Raw genomic sequence first — 16,453 nt, forward strand, 5'->3', positions numbered from 1 at the left:
CCCCCACGTGGGGCGCGGCGCTGTCCGATGACGCCTGAAAGAGGCGCTGGCCCCGGTTCTCCCCGCCCCGCGGCAGAGCCACGCGAGGAGGGTGAGTGTGGCGGGCGCTGCCGCTCCCTTCTTTCGCCTTTTTCCGCTGCCGGCTGAGAGCCTTCCCCGCGCCGCCACCGCGGGAGCAGCCGCGGCCCTGAGGGCTCTGGCAGGGGCGGCCCTGAGGGGTCCCTCGCTCGGGAAGGAGCCCGTGTGGGGGGAGCATCCCCCGGCTCCCTCACGCCGGGTGAGCCCGGTCCCCGCTGCCCGGCGAGCCCTGTCACACCTGGCGGGGCAGCCACCGCCCCTTCCCGGCAAAGGACTCCTCTGTGTTCGCGGGCAGGAAATGACACCCCACGGCAGTCCCCCCGGGCTGTCTCTTTCAGGTGGTACAGCGACAGGAATGACGGTGAACACACCGCTGTGCTTTAGAGGAAAGAAGATCCTGGCTCCGATGGTGCGAGTGGGAACACTGCCAATGCGTCTGCTTGCTCTGGACTATGGTGCCGATATCGTGTACTGTGAGGTATGGAGAAGGAGCAGATGAGGCGGTTTTATCTGATAACATTAAGAAAAGTACAAATGGACTTTTTTCACTGTATGAGTTGTTCTTTTCGCATATAAATTTCCACTAAAAATGAGGAAAGAAGATTATTTATTAAAGCATTTCTCAGCTACGCAAATCCATATTTTAACGCTGTTCAGTAACTTCAAGTAATTTAGACAAAACATGGTAACAATTTCCTCAAGTTGTACTTTATTAGCGCTTTTGGGGGGAGTGTAGTATTTTTCTTTTCTATTTCTTTTTTTCAGTAGAGTCAGAACTTTGAAGGAACTTTGAAGACCGACCTCATGTCTCATCTGGTTAGCTCTGCTGTGCATCCATATCTTTATTCACAGCACTACTGTCCTTGTTTCTTAACCACTTTTTTTAAAGCTGGCTGAAATTGAGGTCTGGGGTCCTCAGCACAAGAACTATGTGGACCTGTTGGAGTGGATCCAGAGGAGGCCACTCTGATGGATCAGTGTGCTGGAGCACCTCTCCTACAAACACAGGCTGGGAGAGTTGGGATTGTTCTCTCTGGAGAAGAGAAGGCTCTGAGGAGACCTCACTGAGCCCTTCCAGTACTTAAAGGGGGCTTTTAAAAAATGAGGGAGATGAACTTTTTACAAGGACAGATAACAATAGAACAAGGGAGAATAGTTTTTTAAATTAAAGAGAAGAGAACTTGAGATTAGGTTTTAGTAAAAAGTTCTTTAACCAGAGGGTGCTGAGGTACTGGGACAGGTTGCTCAGAGGAGTTGGTCTCTCTAGATAATTATTTAATAAAATGGGCAACTGTTTAGAGCTGACTGGCTGAAACAATTCAACTCATAGAGTTTTTTTTATCCTTTCTACTCAGGAGCTGATTGACATAAAGATGCTGCAGTGTAAGAGAGTTGTAAATGGTAAGTGTGGCATTTCTTTTGATAATACCTGTAAGAAGACTCTTTTCTAGTTAAGAGAAAGAGTAGTTATTTCTCAAAAGTATTTTTCTAGCGATTATAGTGGTGTGTCAGTACATATAATCTCACTGAATTGTGTCTAGGGGCTTACAGCAGGCTCTTGAAGTGCTACCTTAGGCCTGTCTGCTGTTCTAGAGTTTCAAACTTTCAGTTTGTTTGGACTGCAGTAGAGACAGTTTCCAATCATGAGTCTTTTTAAGTGTTAGCTGTTTGTGACATGATCATATACATACCTTTTAGTCTACTGCAGTAAGGAAGCAACACATACAAGATCTCACTGTTTATCATTCATTTATTAACTTGAAGTCCATGGGCTGGACTTAGAATAACATGATTGTCACTGCAAGTTCTTAAAAAGGTATCTTTGAGACCAGGCCCTGTTTGAGTGACATAGAAACAGTTGTTTGCAGTGTCTCTGCTGGGAAACAGAAGTTCCTCCTGCTCCTTCCCAAAAATAGTACTGTTCATTCTGGCTGAGTCATCATTGGGCTTTGATAATTTTCAAAGAACATCAAATGACTTTGATGGCATTTCATTAACATACAAATGACATAATAATTTAAAATTGTTAAAATTTTCATTGTTAAAATTTTACATTTGTATAGATTTTTGTCTGTTTTATCTGTTTCTCATTTCATACAGAAGTACTTGAAACGGTGGACTTTGTTGCACCTAATGAAAGAGTTGTTTTCAGAACTTGTGAAAGGGAAAGAGAACGTGTTGTCTTCCAAATGGTAAGAAACCAGATGCATTCCTAACAACACAGTTACACGAGGAAGTGCTGGTGACATGTTGATGTCAGTCTAAAGCGGCTCTCCCTGATGCAGACTGTCAATTTCTTGGTGTTTCAGGGGCAGGTAAAGTTTCACACCAAATGTGTTGCAGAACTTCTGAACTGTTGGTACAAATCAAGATTCTACATTGTAAGCTCTCCTTACAGCTGTTTCCAGAACAGATGATTAAGATAATCTCTGTGTTCTGCAGCAGCTTGTTTTTATAACAGCTGTCTTAGATATATTTCTGAACTTATGGATGTGGAAAATAAATTGTGCTGATGTCTGATCACATGTTGGTTTTGCACCGTTCGTAAACATTCTCACTGGAAAGACTGAAAGAAATGGCATTGTTCAGTATAGATAAGAGAGGATTAATGTGTGCATTAGCATCGCAAAATGGATTAAAGATTCTCTCTGCTGAAGAGAAAAAGACAGTAATTTGCTCTTAGAGACCATTCTGTGCAGGACAAGACATGATGGGCTTGGAGGGAAGGAGGAGCATGAGTAGTCTGCATTAGATACTGAAAAGACCTTTTTCAGTTGTAATGTAACCCTGAAATAGGTTGCTTGTAGTGTGTAGAATTGTTATTAGTGGAGCTTCTTAAGAACATGAAGATAGGTATCTTGCTGAGGGGCTAAGAACATTTGATATTGCTATAGGTGAAGAGGGCAGGCAGACCTCTTTGGATCCTTTTTTGGATCACCTTTTATCATCTAGTGGCTGACTCCAGTATGTGCTGTAGGTAAATGTTTTAAGTATCCAGTGTGCCTCTGAGTGGGTCTCTTGTCTGTACTAAATGTTCAGAGCAAATATAGTTGTACACATGTGCAAGTAAGCACCTTGTTTTTTTATTGATTTGATGATATTTTGTAATAAAACCCTATTCTTTTATCAACAGGGTTCAGCAGATGCTGAAAGAGCCCTGGCAGTAGCTAAGCTTGTGTAAGTCATCTTCTCTCACCCCTTCCTACCATGGGTTTGTCTGGGTTTATTTGTACAGAGGAATTATTGTAGAAGAGTTTTTTATGATTGAGAGCATCAAAGTAGTTCTTGATATAACCAAGAAAAGTTCAGCTGCATAAATTCTGTGCTGGAATGGCTTTTTGCTAGTGCAAGTGTGTCCTTGAATTCTTTGATCTCTCAGTGTGAATTTCCCTGGATATTGCACACCTGCAAGACCAGTATACCTGAAAATGTCCCTTACTGTTTGTGGTTTAAAGCATCCAAAAACTATTGTGGAGAATGAAAAGTGGCTCTCAAAAAGGTGATTTTAAGCTTCCATTTAACAGATGGAAGTTTCAATAGGAGCTGCTCTAGTGATAGTGGTGAATTTAGTGGTAGATATACTTTACATAGGATTAAGTATATATAGAAGGTATTTAAGATGAGTATTTGCAGCTTCTGCACAGCACTAGTTATTGAAATCTGTGGACAGTCTGCTCTTCAGACTGTCATTAAGACTTATATATTTAACTTAAATAAGTGAGAAGGTAAAAATTCAGAAGTTCAAATAAACTTTACCTTAAGTTCTCATTTACGCCTTAATGATGGTGGAACAAATGACCTGGAAAGAGATCTGTTTCTTGATTCTTGTTCTAATATGCTAAAAAATATTTTAATTTTTCCTTCTCTTTCAGAGAGAGTGACGTGGCTGGTATTGATATCAACATGGGATGCCCAAAAGAATATTCTACAAAGGCAAGTGGATTTTGATTGCTCTTAAATGAGCCTTTTCTGTCTTGAAGGTATGGAGTGTGGAATACATGGTCTGGTTTTCGAATTCAAGCAGTAAAATTTTGATGCAGAGAAAAATTAAATTCAATTTTTTGTAGTAAACAGAACACTGTAGAAGGTGTCTTGGCCCTAATACCCTAAAATAACATAGGCTGTTAGAAAATTAAATTCTTAAAGGCCAGATAAAATGAACTGATTTGTTTAGGGCTTTTTAATGTTTTTCTGAAGTCATTAATTTGTTGGGTGAGTGAAATAAGTTCTACCTAGCCTTAATAAAAATTGAAATCACAATTTGTCATCCGAGCAAATAGATGGCAAAAACCAGTCACAACTTAATAATACTGAGTTCAATTATTTGTCAGTTTTAAGTGGGAGGACAATGGATCAGCTATAACCTGTTTTTTCTTAGTTTTGTTATTTAGTTTTTAATAAAACACATGCAGTTCTAAATTAGTCCTGTATCTGTGACTAGAACAGAGCATTCAAACTGGTTGTTAGGATTTTTAAGCTACTTGGTGTAGAGATAAAGGATCAATAAATTGGAGCATGGCGCTCCATTTTTATGTCAAATGCTCCATGGAAACATAAATAAGAGCAAAACACCAAAATATCTGTCTTGTACTAGGGTGAAAGATCAGAAGTTCAACTGCTGGTGAATGGTTATTCTCCAACAATCGTTCTGGGTTAAAAAAATTTGTACAAAAAAGTTGTTGGCCTCTGCGTCTATGTATGTAGATGAAACAGTGTGGGAAGAACAGCTAAAATATTAAATTGTTCATAATTACATTAATTGTACATTATTTCTGTTCAATAAAGACACTTAATTTGTCTTAGTCTCTTTTTTAAAATATAGTGTGTAGACAGAAAGTACATAAAGATCTCTCAACTGTATTGTCTAATGTTAAAACAGTAAATCTGTTCAGCTGTCACTTAATGAGGGGAAAATGGATGATTATGTTTGCTAAAAATAGCTTTCTGAAATCCTGTCTGCTCCCTAAAGTGATGAGAGCAAGTTGGTGTCCTGAATTACTGCTTACTTATTCTGATACAGATCTAAGAAATATTGCCTAAAGGGGATTCAGTAACACTCCTGTATTTTAAATTTTGCCGTTTTTCCTTAATATAACATTGAGCTTTTGTTGTGGTCTACTATTAGGCAAAACAATCCAGTTGAAAAATGTATTTGCCTAGTGGGTGACAGCTTCTGTCTGTTTTCACAGGGAGGTATGGGAGCAGCACTGCTGTCTGATCCTGACAAAATAGAGTCTGTAAGTATCACCTGGTGGGGTTGGAGCTGCCTTGGAAAGAATTGTGCACTGTGCTCTACTGGCAGCAGGAATGAGTTGCATAGACAAAAAATTTGTGATTGCTAGAGTGGAATACTCCATTTAGGACACTGGAGTTAAGGTTATAGATAAATATTCCTGATTTAGTTCTCCTTGCCTTTATCTGGACTGTAAAATTGCTACCTTCTTTTTTTCAGTTTGAAAACTTTCAGTGTGGTGCAATATTTGTGAGTTTTACGTGTCTGTGCATGTAACTTGAAATTATCAGAGTTCACTTGTCGTGTCATATTAAAAGCAGTGTTGAAACTCCAGCAGCAGTTAATTCCTCTCTAAAAATCCAATTGAAATCAACAAAGAAGTGGAAGTAAAAATACCTTAGACTGGAAGTAGGCTTGTGTATCTACTGGATAAAATTGTATATTGAGTTACAGATTGTATATGTCTGTCTAGCATGTAAGATTCTTTGTAGAGGAATAGTAAACAGTGTTAAATTATTTTAACTTATTTTTAAGAGAGAAAGGAGAAGAGTTTTAATAATGCCACTGTTGTAATCAAGTTTTTGTCTTCTTATTTTTCAGATATTGACTACCCTTGTTAAAGGAATTTGTAAACCAGTAACCTGCAAAATCCGCATTTTGCCCTCAGTAAGAGCATAACTCACTGTGCTGAAGTGTTCAGCTGTTATTTCTTTGATTTACTGTCAGTTAGAATATATGTTGTTCTAGTATGTTTCACTGCTGTTAATTCCTGTTTTTCAGATCGGGTAGCCAATAGATGATTGTTTTCTGTTCTTTCAGATTGATTTTAAATTCCATACTGTTTTCCTGTTCTTGCAGTTATAGCAGCCAATGAAGTTACAGGATCTGCCTTTTTCAGAATCTTTTTCCAGACTTTTTTTACAGCTGATGTAGCTTCTTTACTTTGGTTTTGTTTTGGTTTTTTTTTGCTTAGATGAATTCTCTGCATATTTTTAAACCTCCAAGAGATGATGAGCCTTCTCTTTTAAAGGCTGATTATTTTGCAGTTGGGTATTTAATTACCTGCCTAGATTCTATGATTGCATATGACCTAAATAGATATTTCAGTAGATGGATGAACTGTACCTGAGCCAGCTTTGTTCAGAAGTCATTTATGTGTTGGGATAAACAAATGAAGCTTGTGTGAAAAGAATCAGTAACCCAGTCTAAGATCATTTTGGTTCTGAAGTATTAAATTAGAGAACTGACACCTTTATCCTAGAGCCTCTTCCTTTTTTTTCAAGCTGGTTTTGCATAATGTCATCCATCAGGACAGCAGGTGAGCTTCTGTCTCTGCATCCCTGCCAGCTGGTACATGCTGCAGTTTTCAGGCTTAATTTGACATGTTTGGGATTAGTCATAGATACTCCTCCAGCTTTTGAAAGGAAAATTTGTCTTACCTTTTTTTCATTCTCCCTTTCCCTAAGGATGCATAAGACAGGCTAATACAGCAGTGTGTCAACTTTATTTCTGCTTTTTAAGAGCATTTTACCTCTTTGAAGATATACTGGGCCTTTTGATTTATTTGGCATACATGAATATCCTTAGAATTTTTTAGATGCTGGTTGACATTTTTAAGGCACATCTGAGAGGAATATTTATAGTTATGTGATTGCATGTTGATTTCAGAAGGCATCCTCTCACTGAAAAGAATTTTAATTACAATTTACAGAGTAGTCATTAGAGAGGACTTGCTAATCAAATGTTCCAATCATTTTCAATTGACAGGCTGAAAAGCTGTTGGAAAATACTCTCCTGCTATAGAGTATTATGTTACCTGGTTTGAGAAAGTTTGTAATCTATAGGTTCAAGGAAGCATTGAAAATGGATTCTTATTTTTTCCATAGCATGTATTTCTTTACTTGAAGTATGTATTAAATGGTTGTACATGTTGTGTTATTGATAAAAGACAGGAACCACAGGCCTCTTGATAAAAAAAGACTTCCAGCATTTGTTTGTACAATGGTCACATGATAGTTACTCCTTTTGCTTTGAATTAAAATCATGTCAGTCTGTCTTATCCCTCAGGTTGAGGATACTGTGAACCTGGTGAAGAGAATAGAGAAAACTGGCATTGCTGCCATTGCAGTCCATGGAAGGTAAATTGATTTGAGGCAAGAAAGATTTTTTTTGTTGATTGTTGACTGTAGCACAGTATGCTATGACTGATATGAGTATACTCTATACTCTAAATGTAATACGTGGTTCAGATTTCAACCATTAACTGGATTAATGTTCTAGGAAATCAATTCAGTAATTAGGGAATTTAACTGCTTGCTGCTCTTTTCCTAAATATTTTTTCTCAAAGACCAAATAAAAATAAAATTATCTTGCTTACTTTGTATCTAAAAAATCAAACATATAAAATAAATAAGCTGAAACAAGTATATCCCAATAATCCTTGTGTCATGTCTGCTGTGGTTTAGAAATCTATAAATTCCACAAGAAATCTTTGTCTTGTCTTTTTTGTTTGTTTCTTGGAAAGGAAGAAAGAGGAGAGGCCTCAGCACCCTGTCCACTGTGATGTGATCAAGGCCATATCTGAAGCTGTCTCCATTCCAGTAATAGCAAAGTAAGTTGGACGAATTAGCTCATTATGGTCAGATGCATGTACTTAAGATTTAATACTGGAAAAAGAAAACTATGGAAAAAGAACTATGATTAATTATATTAGTGTTGTTAATTTTTAGTGGAGGATCTCATGACTTCATCAAAGAATATGCGGACATTGAGACCTTTGAGAAAGCAACAGCTGCCTCATCAGTCATGATTGCTCGTGCTGCCATGTGGAACCCCTCTATTTTCAGAAAAGATGGATTTTGCCCCTTGAAGGATGTCATGCAAGATTACATCAAATATGTATGGTTTTTTTTTAAGATCTTACTTGTAATTAACATTGTTTAGAATTGTTAATCCAAATCTTACTGCAGTATCTTAACTCCATTTCAAAGACTTGGTTCTGGGGGTATTTTAATATAGTGCATGTGACATAAGTCCTGCAATCAACCCTTGCTTCCTTTGTTTGATTTTGTTCAGAAAAAAAAAGTTCAGAAATCCATACTCAGAAAACATGCTTTTTAGCCCTAGTTTCTTGGGAACATTCATGAGGTGTACCAGGCTGTCTAAAAATGTCAAGAAATTTAAAAATATGTAATCCAACTCTTTCGAAGTCACAGTTGTACAAATTGAACAGATTATTGTATACAGTATACAATATTGAATTTACAACACTGAACAGAAAAATGAAGTAAATACTCAGTTACTCCTAGATTCACTTTTAGAAATTAATTACTTTTCACAAATACTAACAAGAAGTATTCACAGTAGGGAAGCAAAGGGAATGATTTGTCAATAAAGTAATACTGTATTGTAGTACTGTAGCTCTATTAGCCAAGTCATCTAATATATAAAGTTTTATCCACTCTTCAAAAGACAAAAAATACATTTTAATGATGTAATAGGAAATTAGTCAGAAATCTGTAACTTTGATCATGTCATCAATTAATTTTTTTTAAATTTGAGCTTGCTATTAGGCAGTTACTAAAATGTCAGTGCATTGCTAGTCAATGATGTAAACAGGTCAACTCTTTCTTTAGAAGTATATGAGTCAGTTGAACTTTACTTCGTGAAATCATGCCAAAATAATCAGATTATAGTCACATTCATGGGTAGTATTGAATATGTTACTGAGGAAACTGCACTGTGGTTTGCCTTTCAAAAATGGTAGTGGAAGTCATCAAGAGAGCATGTGCAGTATAGAAGATGAATTGGTGTGTTTTTGAATTCTTTGTCTCTTTCCATCAGGCAGTGAGATATGATAATCACTACACCAACACTAAGTACTGCTTGTGTCAGATGTTAAGAGAACAGTTGGAAACTACTCAGGGTAAGAAGCTGCACGCTGCACAGTCCACACAGGAGATCTGGTAAGCATGGACTTCAGAAAAGGAGTGGTGCTCTGTCCGACCTGCACACCACTTCACTGTCTAGCACTGCCTGGCATTTCACACTGTCACGAGAAGTTGCAAAAACCCCAAAAATAACCCCCAAAAAAATCCAGATTGAAAATGTAAAATAATAGAATAAACTTTTCCAGGTCAGATGGTTTTCCATGCTCAAATGTTTTATCTTTAACCCTAAAACTCTCTGTATTCAGCACACTAATTTGAGTAGTGCTTCACTGAGTGACAGGCATTTATCCAGTGTTTACATGAAGTGATTAAGAAAAATTTCCGCTTGTCTGAAATTTTGTGGAACTTGTCTTCTTCCAAGGATATTTATTTGATATAGCTTTCCCTCTTGCATGTGGGTTTTTTAATGTTACTGGAATAATATATTTTTTTTTAATGAACACTTAGAAACTCAAAACTGTGTATCAGGGTTGTCCAGTTGGATGGTACTTAAATGTAATTTTTTCTGCTGTTTTTCATACCTGGAATATCCTAATGAATGATGGCAATCTTTCCGAGGAAATACAGTAGCTTTAAAGAATCATGTCATCCTGCACATCTGAAACAGACTGGGTGAAATTTCTCAGTGGGAGAGACAGAAATGAAAGAACAAAAATTGTGAAAGAAACCATGAAATAGGCAGGTGAATAAAGATTTTATGCAGAATTAGGGGAATTCCGGTTTGGACATATCCCAAACTGAACAAAATGAAGCTGTGAGCTTGCATGTATCATATCCATGTTGTGTGTTACAATTATCCTTCTGATAGAAGGGAGGGGAAAGGTCTCCTTGTTTTTTATAAAACGAACAATCTGAAACTGTTTGATATCTAATGTGTATGAAAATTGATGGAAATGTTGAAAGCTTGAAATATTTTGAAAAACAATTTATTGGTTTCTAGCAAACCGCAATCAGCATTCTCTTCATGTTCAAAATGAATTTAAATGTCTGCAATCCTTTTGCCATTTTATTGCCTTTACCAATTTTGGCTTTCTATAAATATTTCTGTCCATGATTATTACATTAGAGTACAATGAAGGGAATTTGTATTGCATAAAGGGAGCTAGACTTCATTATTCTTAAAGGAGCAGTGGAATCCATGAACAACATTTAAATTTTGCAAGTTACTTTTCACTTTGGCAACTTAAAGAATATTAACATGTTTTAGTGTGCTAACAGACTATCTGTTTTGATTATGGATTTTGAGTTTAGGAAAAAAAAATAGAGTGTAGATTGGAACACAAATGTTTTGCAACTTCAATAAAGTTTTAGCCCAAAGGGTGGTGGTATTTGCTGCTGCCTGAATAGGAAAATTAACAGTATGTAAAATAAATACTGTAAAGTAACAGTGTTGCACTGTTAATTAGAGGTGTCACAGTTCATACACATATACACTGCATAGAGATCTAGTGTAAAACTGGGGTTTATGTGCTATGCCTAACAATTCTTTAGGTGCTTCCAAAATCAAACTCTTCCATTTTTGTACAATGTGATGCAATACTGCCTTCAAAATGGGCTAAAGCAATGCATGTGCAGGAGAGCAGGACTGAGATCCATTTGAAAATTTATGAAACTGCTTTCTGCCAGTAAACTTGGTCTTTTAACCCCTGTTGTGAACAACCTGTTTCATGTCCAGATAACTGAGGAACATTCACTTTTTTAAAATGCACCAGTTTATCTTCAGACTAAAATAGTGCATAATTCTGCTGTCTCCTGGTGGTGAGGATGGGTTACAGCCATTTGGGCTTTAACTTCAGTGCTGAATGCAAGAGAACAGCCTGCTGCTCTTCCCACAAAACATTTGCATAGCAGTATGTAATAAATTGCCTTCCTTTAGAAGCATAAGTTGGTATTGTTCAGCTTCTTTGCTTTTTTGCTTGGAGCATTGGAAACAGCTTTGTGGGCAGAATTCGTTTTGTCATTGAACAGCCCCATATCAACCAGCATCCTCATAACAGAAAGTAAAAGTTCCTTTCATGCTGCAGGTTTTATTGCCATTAGCATCTGTAGAAAATCAATAGTTTCAGTTTTTCAAAGTTGATCCAGCCTGCCATGAATTTGAAATTTAAAAAGGTTTGAGGCTTTTTGCCTTTGACTAAAATGCTGGTTGCTCGTTCTCTTTATTTGGGCTATTTGTGAATAGTACTCTGAAGTCAGAAAATCTGAGATTTTGAGGGGTTTGGATGCTGTAGTGTTTATTGCTTATAGTATTTTTAATCACTATAATTAAAAGAAGATTCTTTTTCCTACTTTTTGCTTGCATTACTGTTGTGGAGCTGATGCACCAGGAGTCACTCTGGGATGTTTGTTTGCTGATTCATCCAACTGCAAGTTATTAAATGAGCTAATAACTTGAACGTTGCAGGACCTGTATTTCTGACTGATTCTGCCTGCACTTTCAGGCTACAAATTGCATATGTAGTGCTGCAAATCAGAACATTCTTTTTCTACTTGTAGCTCAACAATGTCTGATAAGAATTGAAAGAGAAACAATTCAATGTCACTGTGCAGAATACAGCCACACTTCCACTTTGTTCTCTGTACTCTTAACATATACTGTAAACACAACTGATTTCTACGTTTTCTTTCTCTGTCATAATAAGATAGAAAAGTATATAAACAGATCTCTAATATAAAGGAATTCTGTTTGAATAGTGAAGTCTTTGAAATGGGTGACTTCTATGAAGAAATCACAGCTATTTTTGAAGCAAAGAAAACATCTTTAGAAACCAAGACACAAGATGAAGATGACCAAATGGAAGATCCAGATGTAATAAAAATGGCTGTTAGATTTGACAAGTAAGCATGCAAATCAAGTTTTTCACTCTCTTGCATCTCTGAATAACAACTTTGAGGTTCACAGTGTCTTAACAGTATTTTGAAAATGATAATTTGCAAAACAGCATTTACTGAATGAATTCCTACGAAGCAGTAAGTGAACATCACTGCGTAACCACCACTCTTCTTGTGCCATTTGGATGTTGTAGGATGTTCTTTAGTTCCAGGCTTCCTGAGACTGCTTAATTGTCTGAGTTAACTTGTTAAAAGTGCTGAGTGCTCTAAAAGAAAAAAACAAAATAGCATCTCTATATAGGAAAGTGTATTACAAAGATGTGGAGTGAAACTTGACTAAAATGTAATAATTTTTCTGTGAGAAGTCTTGAAGAAATTTCTTAATACTCTTCTAAGCAGATAACGTGCTCATCTGAAGTCTAAATGTGTTCCATTGATAAGCTATTCCTTGAAAATTCAATTCATGGAGTTGAATTCTATTTTATATAATTTTAAATTATAATCTGGAAAGTCTATACAATTGATGTTACTTTCAATGTTAAACTCCTGTTTGCTGTTTTTTGCTAATAGGCTTATCAAACAGCTCAAGAACAGCTGATATGTAATGCGTGATATGTAAAATACTCCACAAAGCCAGTCATAATGCTTTAATATTTAAAGGATATATTACCTGACACTTTGAGAACTGAATACAGATTTTAGAATTTTTTTGTTCTGCCATGTGCAAGTGGCTGTAATTCTGTGTCAGTAACTGAATAAATTCCTACATTTTCTACCCTTTTTTCATTTGATTACTGCTTTGTAACAGAAGCAGCTTCTCCTTTTTCCTACTAGTGTTTAATTGGTGCTTATAATATGCAGTACCAAATTGTATCTATCTTCTGTGTCACATATTTAGATAGAATCTCCTTTCTGGTATCTTTTCTCTAGCTGCATTACTACAGGATGTAAATGTTTGGGAAGAATTAATAGAAGACTTCAGATTTTATTTCAGATGTTTTGTCACACTTATTGCTTGAGTTATCTAATGAGGAAGAAGCATCTTTTTCATAATTTGAGCTGTAAAATTAAACCTCAAATAACTTGTAGAAGTAATACAATAAGCAGCACTGTCTGTTTTAAAATAGAACTTTGTACACAATTGTTGACCACAAATTTTTCTGTTTAGGCGAGAATATCCACCACAGATCACTCCAAAAATGTATCTTCTGGAATGGTGTAGGAAAGAAAAGCATCCTCAGCCTGTTTATGAAACTGTAAGTCAGTGAAAAACCCTTTCAAACCTCTTCCTCTGCATTGTATATGAAATTAAATATTTTAGGACTCAAGGCAGTGAGAAATTCTGCTTCCCAGTCTGGTGTAGCTCTTTCAGAAAGCAGCTGCAGAAAATAGTAATGCACACAGGTATGAAAATAGCAACTTATTTTATTAGAACTTAAAGAATTAAAAGTCAGTCTGCTTTTGGTTCATGTGTGAAAAAAGTTGCTGTAACTTCTTGGTCATTGTATAGACGCCCATGATTGACTTTCTTTTGCTACTTCTCTGAAGTAAAGAATTAAGTCTTAGAATGTTTCCTCTGTTGTTGCACACTCTTGCAGATAGAAACTGTATGGGACAGGAGCACCTGTTTGGTTAGATGGGGACATTATTTGATTACTTTTTATTTTTGTAAAGCAAAAATATTTGCAGCTTGGACAATTTTTTGATTTTTTAATGTTGAATATGTATGGTGAAATATGTGGTGTGAATTAGAGTAATTTAAAAGTTGTGTTACTTGTTATTCTTGTCTGTATAACTGTGAAGGAATTTGATGATGTTGTTTCTTCTGTAAATTACATGACTGATTTTTGACAGCCTCTTCCCTTTTAATTCTTTTTTTTCTACAGGTTCAAAGACCACTGGATAGATTATTCTGTTCAGTAGTGACAGTGGCTGAGCAGAAATACCGATCGACTCTGTGGTAAGCCATCTTTAATGGGTTTTTCAGCTGGATTTTTGTTTCTGAAATGTTGCTTAAAAACTTACATTAAAAGGGTGTTCCAGTTTATTCCAGTTGACTTTGATAAAGGTCAGCTAAAAGCTGCCTCCTAAAGCTACTTCTAGGCGGGAGAAAGGATTAAAAACTTCTGAGAATTGAATGTGACAAGAGGAAATAAGCACTGGCATAATCAATTAAACAGATTGTAATTCACTTCGTGTTAGTCCACAAGTTGTATTGGAAGGGGAGCAAATAGGTGACCCAGTTCCATTCTGTATGTGATGAGTTCAGAAAGAAGCCAAGGGAGGCAGAGGGGAATGCTGGAGGAGGTTATGTTGTCAGCCACTGCAGGAGATCCATTCTCAATAAGAAATCAGGACTATGTGTCTATATCCAGTGAAGTAGAGGACAGTACACTGAGTTCTTGGAGATCACAGTTAATTAGCAGCTACATCCAAGGCTGCTCTGAAGTTTCATGATGATATTTTATACAATCATCCATTAATACTGGAGTTGACTTGAGGCATTTGCACCTAAGGTGATCTTGATTTAACTGCAAAGCTGGAGCTCAGCACTGAACATTTTAAACAGTACAAGTGCACACAACTGCTTTGCAGCCTTCCTGTTCAGAGACTGTAGGAAGTTATGGTCAGCTGATACAAAAGTTTGAGAAGAAAATATTTTCAAATACTGACTTCCATAAATGTGTGATGTGCAGTCTTTCTCAGAACTGACAGAATTTTTATTATTATGGAACAGTTCCTGCTTTTGTCAGCATCAATAAAATTGTGCATATGCCAGAGAGTATACTTACACCTGAGCTTCTTTCAAGAAAAGTGATTCTTCATAACGCAGTTTTATTTAGTGATCAGATTTGTAGAAGTTACCTTTCTGAGGATTGTGTGGGCCAAAAACACATTGGCTGTGTACCTTTGAAATGGAGAGTGTTTGAGAGACAAGACCTGATAGAGACAGATGTTCTAGGAATATTTCATCAGGAGTGATACATCAACACTTGACACCTAGCAAGATTGAAATAATTTCTGGAACTGACCTGTTTTGTTCCTCTGTCGTGAGATGGCTACAGATGCTCTTTGTTTCATGATGTTGCATCAGAGACAGGAAATTCTCTTGGCAATGTAGAGACCTCAGTTTCTACTTTTACATGTGCTCTGTGTGCTTGCTCTTCAGGGACAAGTCCAAGAAACTGGCAGAACAGGCTGCAGCTATTGTCTGTCTGAGAACGTTGGGTGTCCCAGAGGGAAAGCTCTGTGAGGGAGAAAATCACCTGATTAACAAACGCAAGAGGGGAGACCAGGAGCTCTTGATTAGCAGAGACCATGGAGAGGATCCTGCTGAGCCTTCTCATAAAAAAGCTAATTTTATTGAAGACACTTCTGACATCAATGTACTGAAGATGCCACGATAGCATGGAAATTAAAAGTTTCATGCCTATGCAGCTACAAATGAGCTCCTATTTGTATATCTTGCTGTTCACATTTTATGTGGATTTTCTCAGAGACAGATGAATTTCCCAGTTGTGAAAAATGCCACGAAGATGTTTACTGTTCACCACTCACTGTCCCTATGGTGCCTTTCAGATGATAATTAGGAACTTGATTTTAAAGAACACAGAGAAGTTAATCCCAGTAATAAACTTTTTAAAAATATCAGGTATTTCAAAGCAATTTTGTCTTTGGTTTCATTACTTGTTTTTTATTTTTAATGAGTCTATAGTTTGCTGGTAAGAGATATGTTAATTCATCATCCACAAGCAAAGGAGTGGAACTGTATATTGAAACTGTAGTTAATCAGAAAAATCAATGTAGAAAAATAATTAATAGCAAAGTAGAAATGGTTGTGTCAACTGAGTTTTATGCATGTTTTGCAAACTTTGTTTACTCCTCTCATGTATCAAGAAAAAGTTTTTTTGCACAGAGAAGGACTTAAAAATTGTAAGACAAGCATTAAAATAACATTCTTCTGTGATAATTTCTCCTACGTTTTACCCTTCATAAATATGACAGTAGAATTAACCATCCTTTCCTGGTCTTAGGTGTTAACAACTGTCTCTTTCCAGTAAGGAACTGGAGCCAAGCCTGGTAGCAATGACTTTGTTGAATGAAGGCCCTTTGAGTTTTTGTCTTTTGAACTTGAAAGTCCTCGTAAATGTCTACAAGTAGGTTACTTGCAGTAATGGCCATCCAAATCTGCCCTTGTATGTTCTTGAAATGTGACCTTGTTTGTCTCAGTAATCAGCTGGTGGTGAAACAAGGGGTCTTGATCAAAGGCCCATGTTCTCTTCTTTGTTTTCCATCATCACAACTTCCTAGTAAACTGTAAGTAAATGCTGCATGCCAAGAGAGGATACAGACCCAGTCT

The 16,453-nt window shown here is 36.8% G+C and overlaps 1 protein-coding gene across 1 annotated transcript; it reads left to right on the forward strand.

Annotated features, from left to right (window-relative positions):
- Positions 1-27: 27 nt before the first annotated feature.
- Positions 28-16,198, forward strand: DUS2 (dihydrouridine synthase 2). Its single transcript, XM_014880832.2, has 16 exons — positions 28-91; positions 417-556; positions 1,434-1,479; positions 2,179-2,270; positions 3,212-3,255; positions 3,951-4,011; positions 5,268-5,315; positions 5,912-5,977; positions 7,379-7,449; positions 7,836-7,922; positions 8,041-8,209; positions 9,155-9,276; positions 11,956-12,099; positions 13,262-13,349; positions 13,980-14,053; positions 15,263-16,198. Exons 1-16 carry the CDS (start codon positions 28-30, stop codon positions 15,498-15,500), a joined length of 1,554 nt encoding a protein of 517 aa, XP_014736318.2. The 3' UTR covers positions 15,501-16,198.
- Positions 16,199-16,453: the final 255 nt, after the last annotated feature.

The sequence above is a fragment of the Sturnus vulgaris genome, chromosome 12, assembly GCF_052056855.1.
Source record: "Sturnus vulgaris isolate bStuVul1 chromosome 12, bStuVul1.hap1, whole genome shotgun sequence".
In the NCBI taxonomy this organism is placed as follows: Eukaryota; Metazoa; Chordata; class Aves; order Passeriformes; family Sturnidae; genus Sturnus; species Sturnus vulgaris.